This window comes from Mastomys coucha, chromosome X (assembly GCF_008632895.1).
Source record: "Mastomys coucha isolate ucsf_1 chromosome X, UCSF_Mcou_1, whole genome shotgun sequence".
In the NCBI taxonomy this organism is placed as follows: Eukaryota; Metazoa; Chordata; class Mammalia; order Rodentia; family Muridae; genus Mastomys; species Mastomys coucha.
Genome location: NC_045030.1, coordinates 133,909,682 through 133,916,930, shown reverse-complemented (window position 1 = coordinate 133,916,930; position 7,249 = coordinate 133,909,682). Strand labels below are relative to the sequence as shown.

The window sequence follows — 7,249 nt, the reverse complement described above, 5'->3', positions numbered from 1 at the left end:
ATAGGTATAGAAGAGAGTGAAGACCTCCAACTTAAAGGGCCAGTAAATATCTTCAACAAAATTATAAAGCATTAAAGCCCTTGTGTTTCAAGTTTTTATCTCCTTTGTGTATTAATTCCTTTGTCTTTGAGCTACACATCCTTGATCTAACCACTTTCTTCAAGACATTTCTCTATTACCTTTGATTCACTCCATGTTACATGACTCTTTAGTCTCAGTGCAATGGCAACTCTGAACAGGATATGGCTAATCCGGGACCAAGGAACATTTTAACTCTCCCAGGCTCCTCCTACAGGCCTGATGTTTAACAATAAGTCAGTCAGCTCACTTCATTATGATCATGTTCTGTTCTTAATTAATGGATTCTAGCAATGGGAGGCTAATCGTTCTTTAATTCTTGCCTTCTGTCACAGTATCTGAAGCTAGATGAATCAAGTTCCCGTGGACCTTCATTTCATTAGATGTATTAACTATATACTTCTCCTAAAATCAAATTCTTCATAATTGGACCTCAAATTTAAGACCTTTTAGATCTTCAGTTGCTGAGATCTCTGCCAATTACATACTTATTGGTGCACACAATTCCTTCTACCCTGAGTCATTTACCAAATTCTGGAAACTCATGACCATCATTTATTCTTTCCCCATTAAATTCCAATGAAAGACAATCAATAACTCATGAATACATATATATTTATTTAATTCATAATATAGCATTTAGATGGGTTGGGATCTTTAGAGAGGGTAAGACTGTGTAATCCACAGATGCTCATATTTTTGTTACTAGGAGAGACACTATTGGTCCAGTGCTCCCAGTACAAACAAGCCTGGGGTAAAGCATTTGATAAAAAATAGTCCAACAATTATCTAATAAATATTCTAGCCAATAACAATAACACAGCATATTTCTGAAGCTGGCAGACCACACCATAAAAGGCAGTTTTTGCCTGACCTGATGGCAATAAATCTGGCCAACTTGTAATACACAGCCAAATACAGCCCAATGGCTCTGAGGCTGGAATTGGCTTCAGGAGCTACAAATAAGTGTGGGGGTGGTTCATGTCTACCTGCCTCACATTTTCCATTCCTTGATAGGAGGGGTTCCAGCATCTAAGCTTGTTCAAAAGTCCATCCATGAACTGATCCATCCAGGTAGTCATATACAAATATGTAAACCGAGAGAATTCACCTAGAATGTTTGAGTTGAAAAGCATATATAAGTGATTTTGTTACAATATGAACTTCACTGCATCCAAAGACACACAATGGAATTACATAATAAAAACACAGCCAGATGCAGTTACTCTTATAAGTAGCAAGAACATCAATGTGGCATTAAAATTTCTTTTGTAGTCTCAAAACAAGCTTAGCTTTAGTTTGTGCTTTCTTTAATAAGACAATATAAAAAGTGGAAACAAGCATAAATTGCAGACAGAAAACAATTTTCTAGGAGAAAAAGTTCTGAATAGTTAGATCGGGTAAAGCAACAACAACCATGTTGATGGAATCATCTTTCTTGAAGATGTTAAATGGTCATGTTCCATTTGTGCAACTGGCTTTAGCTAGAGTTAGCCTCTCGTCCCTTGCCAGTGTTTTATGAATGTCTTAAGTTTACCGAAGTAAATATCTGGAACTCACCATAGCCCTCTGAGTGATTTGCCACCATTTTGTTTCTTGGAAGGCATTACGTGCCTCAGAAGTTAGCATTTCAGAGTCAAGCTTTATTGCTTCCCACAAACCCCGTTTAATTTTTCAGTTTATTCAGTGGGCTTACCTCTGCCTGTAATAAAAACTTAAATCTACCTTCAAAGAACAACAACGTTCATTGAAGTTCATGAAAATATGAAATGTAACTGGTAGAATGATACCACATGCTCCAAAGACAATTCTCCATGATAACTGCCAATCTGAAACAATGGATAAGCCCTGGTACATTTACAAAATAATATCAATACAGACTAAAGTAACCAACTTGCCCCCCAAAATAACAAATACCACAAATGGACATCACAGTCAAACAGAGCAATTTTGATTATTCATTTCTTCATTCATACATTCTTTCAACAAACATTAGCCAGACAACTACTTTGTTCCAGACACTGTGCTGGGTATTAAAAATACAACAATAAAAGCCACAGTCCTTACCCCCAAGGTAGTCTCATTCTAGGGAAGATTATAATTATACATTAAACTTTTGTGTGATTCAGAATAACCTGAGAAGCTTGTCTCAAATATAAGTTTCCTTATGTTCAGATATTTTAATTAAGTATATCAGGGGTAGGGGCCAAGAATCAGTTGTTTTAAGGAACAAATCATTAACAATGCTGTTAAAATGGATCTTTTTAGAAGATGGCATTCTGAAAACACTGCCATATTATTGCTGGGTGGGGAGGGTGCTCAGTGTTCCAGGGGAGTGCCACGGAGAGCCACAAAAGCCAATTTCTGGGGTCACTATTAGCTGAGAGAAGATGGGAAGAGGAAAGGTAGTCTAAGCTGCAGTCAGAAGTAAAATGGGGAACTAAAGCTTTGTTCCCACAACTACAACTTAAAGGACACCAAAAAGAAATGAACCATGTTGGGGAGGAGATGAACGTTGGCGGCACACATAGTGAATGCCAGGCGCTGTGCTAGGCAACTGATACACATTACCTTTTTACACCATAAACTAGGGATCATTTTACAGAAGACGAAACAGGTTTGGAGAAGTGCTTTCCTGAGGTCACACTGCTAGTTAAATGGCAGAGAAGCTGGGGCTATTTCAATCTCAAAGCTGGGAGTTTTACATACCACAAGCCAGCTACCAACACTGTTGAATTTTATTGAGTTGCTCATTCCCTGATGAGCTGGGAGGTACATATAATCTTTGAAGCCAAAGAAAGAAACTGACTTTGCTACCTGGCATGCAAACCTGAGCCTTCCTTTCATATTGGCACAGGTCTTGTTTGTTTTGTTTGTTTGTGATAGATAAGCAAACAATCTGTAAGGATCATTAGGTGAGATTTACAGAGATCTGTTGTCTCTTGTGCATAAGGGTGAAACATTTGACAGCAAGGACTGCATTTTAGTAATATATGCATTCTTGCAGCAGAAATGTGGCATCATCGAACAAATTAATAAATAAGAATCCATCATGCTAGTAGAACGAGGGGCTAACATTTGATGCTGTATCATGGCTACGTACAATCCAGGGAATGGCTACTACTATCACTTAACAATTACACAATTAGTAATCATTTTACAAGTACCAAGGAGTAGATTTGGCTCCTGGAAGGAGGCTCTATTTCTCTGGCATTCCCAATTAATCTCTACAACAGAACTGGTGAAATCACAGACTGTGAAGCTCAATTTCTGTGATGAAAACTAGGATGGAATCTATGTTTTTATTTGTCATGGAGGGGATGCAAGTGAATGAATAGTATAAACAAAATTCCAAAAATAATAAGTATTGAACCTATCAAGGAAAACAGCATTGCAGGAGTGCTTTGCCTGAAAATATAAGTACATTTGTATGCATATAGTTGTTGAACCTGTAACACTCCATTCTTACTGTTCAAGTAAGGCGAGTTCTGCAGAAACTCCATTCTGTAACCCTATTCCTAAGCCTAAGTCTAGTAACTTTGTATTTAAGAATAACAAAACTATATTTCTTTGAAATATTCTATGCTAATTTTTAACAATTTAGATGAATCTCCTCCATTAAGTAATATCAATGAAATTATGCTACATGAGACACTTCTCTACCAGAATCAATTTTCTGGTAGCATTAGCATCTCTTGTGCAATCTTGTCCCCAGAACTCTCCTCATCTAACCAAGAGCTCTTCTCATTTTCTGTGTCTTGATTGCATGTGTTTGTACATGAGACAAGAGGGAGGAAAGAATGGCTAGAAGGGAAGGAGAGAGAAATGCTGGCTAACCATGATGTTTTACCTAAGGGTTAGGAACGGACAGTGTCATTTATTTTCCTTTTCCATATATTTCTTATTTAAATGGACAAATTAAGGTTTATTGTGTATAGATAATAGATAAAATTATCTGTCATCTTACTCATAAAATGAATTCAGTCATTTTATATATTATATATGCACACATATGATGTTTTCAAAACACCTCGATCATTAGTTTATTTAAAAAGTGACATACAATAAGGGATAATTTGACACTGTGCAAATTCTACTAGGTCAAACTAGCCATTACTAGAAAGGCTAATTCCTAACAGTATCATTTATACTCCCAAATCACTAGGAATTTTAAGTTCTCCAATGACAACAGATATTCTCTAAAATTCTTCCCTGGTGGCATGAACTCAGACTATTCAGATTAATTTGTTCTGAGTAACTCAATACATGAATTCAAACATAATTTTTAATGCACAAAAATTCAATGTACAATATCTAGTTATTTCGGGTGCTTCCAATGAACTTTTGTTTGTATCTCATATATGGAGCACTAGTGGAGGCTTAAGAGGGGAAGTGCTGAACCAGAGAGCCAGTAACTTACATGCTCTCTTTACACTTAATGGCAAGCTTTCATCCCTGACACATACGGGGATTCTTGAGGCCTGCAGTTGCATTCCTGCCGCTCAGGATAATCAATAAAATCAGGGGCAGGCAAGCCAGACAGAATCATTAGGGATTTGTTCCAGATTGTGAATGTTGGACAAACTGGAAGAATGAAGGTAACATCAAAAGTATGAAGATGGAGAGAGTTAGCTGGGTCATAGAAAGACAGCATGTTGTTGTCATAATCCAGGAGGACACCTAGACGCTTCAACTGCGGGGGCACATCCACCAGCATTTCCTTGTTGTTATGGCGCACCACGAAGTTACTGTTGCATCGAGAGAAGACCCAGGAAGAGGCATTCTTGCCAATCCACTCGTTCTTTGGAGCTGATTTGTAGGCAATACCAATGGCATACCTAAGACAGCGGAGAAGACAGAAAAACATTTATGAATGACAGGAGTTGTGCTAGACATTTAGGGTCTAGGAGTGACTCACTACGTGCTTCTTCCTTAAAGCATTTACACTTGCATGCAGAATGCTAATATAATCAGAGCTTGTAAAGCCAGTAATTAGAATGACACAGCACTTCCCATCTCCTAGCCCAGTATATATCCCAAAATTTTATCTTTTAAAAACTGGCAAAATTTTCTAGGACTACATCTCATCAAATAGCTCTTAACCTTGATTTCTTAGTATTTCCATTATGCTGTTCAATTGAATCTCTTAAAGACCTAAAAGCAGACAGGATGAGAGAAACAAAGGAAAAAAATTCCACTCACCATGTTGAAGAACCCATGACCACCTCCCAGTAGTGGCAGCCACTGTCAATGAATATATTTCCTGCTGCACCATAACACCCTGTGCCACTAAATCTCTCTGGAGTGTGGCTCTTCTTCAGAGAGCTCTCATCCTTCTCCATCTGCAATCCATCATTAGAGATCTTCAACTTCTTGTGAGTCATTTTAGGATCTAGTTTAAATGGTTGGCCTGAAAAAAAAGTAAAAGAAAGGGGGGACAAACCCCACAATGAAACATTTATGAACTGTACCTTTCCCCTCCAGGACCATCATTAGCAGAGGATTCCCAATATGATGATGTAGGTCGGCTGCAGTTTGAACTATATTATGAAAGCAGGCAAGAGTGTCAATTTGCAACTTAGCAAGAAGTCATCCACCCATAGAATAGCATTCATTATTTTCCCTCTCTGAAAAATGTGGGTATCTCATTTTGCTGAAATTCATATTCCAAGCATGGAGGAGAAAGTGTTCCCATCATGTATTATGATATTAAAGGGGACCACTCAAAGTCTCACATCCTCAAATGTGAGAGCTTCAGAAAGCTCTCATCCTTCATCCTCAATCCATCATTGGAGATCTTCAACTGCTTGGGAGTCATTTTGGGATAGATTTTAAACTGTTGGCCTGAAAACCATAAAAGAATGTTTTATTTCTATAAGTGGGTTGGAATTTAGGTAGTTTTTAAGTAGTGTTTGAGGGAGGAAAGTCTCTGTGTTAATGAGACAATTGCTCACAAAAGAAAAAAAAACTGAGAAAAACTCGGCAACAGGAGATGTTTGCTTTCTTGAAACTGGAGTGCACATATAATTAGGCAAGTTTGTTAGAGTGGCTGCTCCATCATCAATGATGGAAGATAGCATGGACTTCACTACAAAGACCCTTATGACCCATATGACAAAAACACTGTCCCATAACCCCGAGTGCTGGGTATCGAAAAAGCTTTAGTGTGCAATATGCCTCTGTGATAGGCACTGTGTGTTTATACCACATCCATTCGTCATTTTTTTCCCTCTCTCACTCAGTTTCCCAGCCTCCCTTGCTGCGAGGAATAGCTAATAAGAAGGAAACTGAAGTCAAGCAGATTGGAAGAAAATTCTGATCAAGCTCCTGTTTTCTTGATTAAAAGATTTCCAACGTTTTCCATTCTTCTTCCTGCCTTGAAGGGAAATATGACATCAGAGGTTGCAACTGGCCATCTTGTGGCCTTGTGGGTGAACACAAAGAAGGAGGTCAAAGTTTTCATGAGATCTTGGAGCTTCTATACTAGCCATGAGCAGGTTGCCTTCAAACTTCTTGCAATGTGTGACAGGAAGTTTAACAAAAGGACACATAAACAAAAACCACTATTCATTTAAACTACTTGGAAATCCTTGCTAAAACTGTCAGTTTTGATCAAGAGCACTCCTAAAAATATGGCTTTTCTTTGCTAGATCATCACAAATAATACTCTTTAACTCAATTTTCTCCCAAGGATAGGAGACAGGGGTGGGAGGCAGAGAAAAACCCCTCCCTAACTTCATTCCAAGCCATGACCTATGCTATATATCTCTTAGTCCATGAACACCCATAGGCATCAACAAGCACTTTAAATAAAGCACAAACTACGACAATAAATCCCCTCTACTCAGTGCCACGGCTCTGGGAGTCTACTGAGGCTAACTGTCCTTAAAACAGAGAGGAAAAGAAGTCTTCCCTCCGGGAATCACCATAGCTTACTGTTTGTTTTGAGTCTGGTGGGGTCGCTGTTCCGGCTGCCTGCTTGATTTATGGCTTTCACAATAAAGATGTAGCGTGTCCCACTCTGGAGTCCATGAACTGTGTAATGGTTCTGCTTAATGTTGGGCACAATCATCCAGCTATCCACTGAATTGTAGAGGCCTGTGAAGTAGGGAAAGAGAAAACCATCATCCAACAGGTTAAAAAAAAGTCAGAATTAAAAAAAAAAAAAAAA

The 7,249-nt window shown here is 38.3% G+C and overlaps 1 protein-coding gene across 2 annotated transcripts in view; it reads right to left on the bottom strand.

Annotated features, from left to right (window-relative positions):
• Positions 1-676: 676 nt before the first annotated feature.
• Positions 677-7,249, bottom strand: part of Mid2 (midline 2) — a 96,411-nt gene continuing 89,838 nt past the window's right edge. For both annotated transcript variants that reach the window (XM_031368752.1, XM_031368753.1), the window contains exons 7-9: positions 7,015-7,176; positions 5,281-5,488; positions 677-4,916 (exon numbers count right to left, since the gene is read on the bottom strand). In XM_031368752.1, coding sequence (XP_031224612.1) covers positions 4,514-4,916; positions 5,281-5,488; positions 7,015-7,176 — 773 coding nt within the window. In that variant the 3' untranslated portion in view covers positions 677-4,513. The remainder of the gene's footprint in view (positions 4,917-5,280; positions 5,489-7,014; positions 7,177-7,249) is intronic.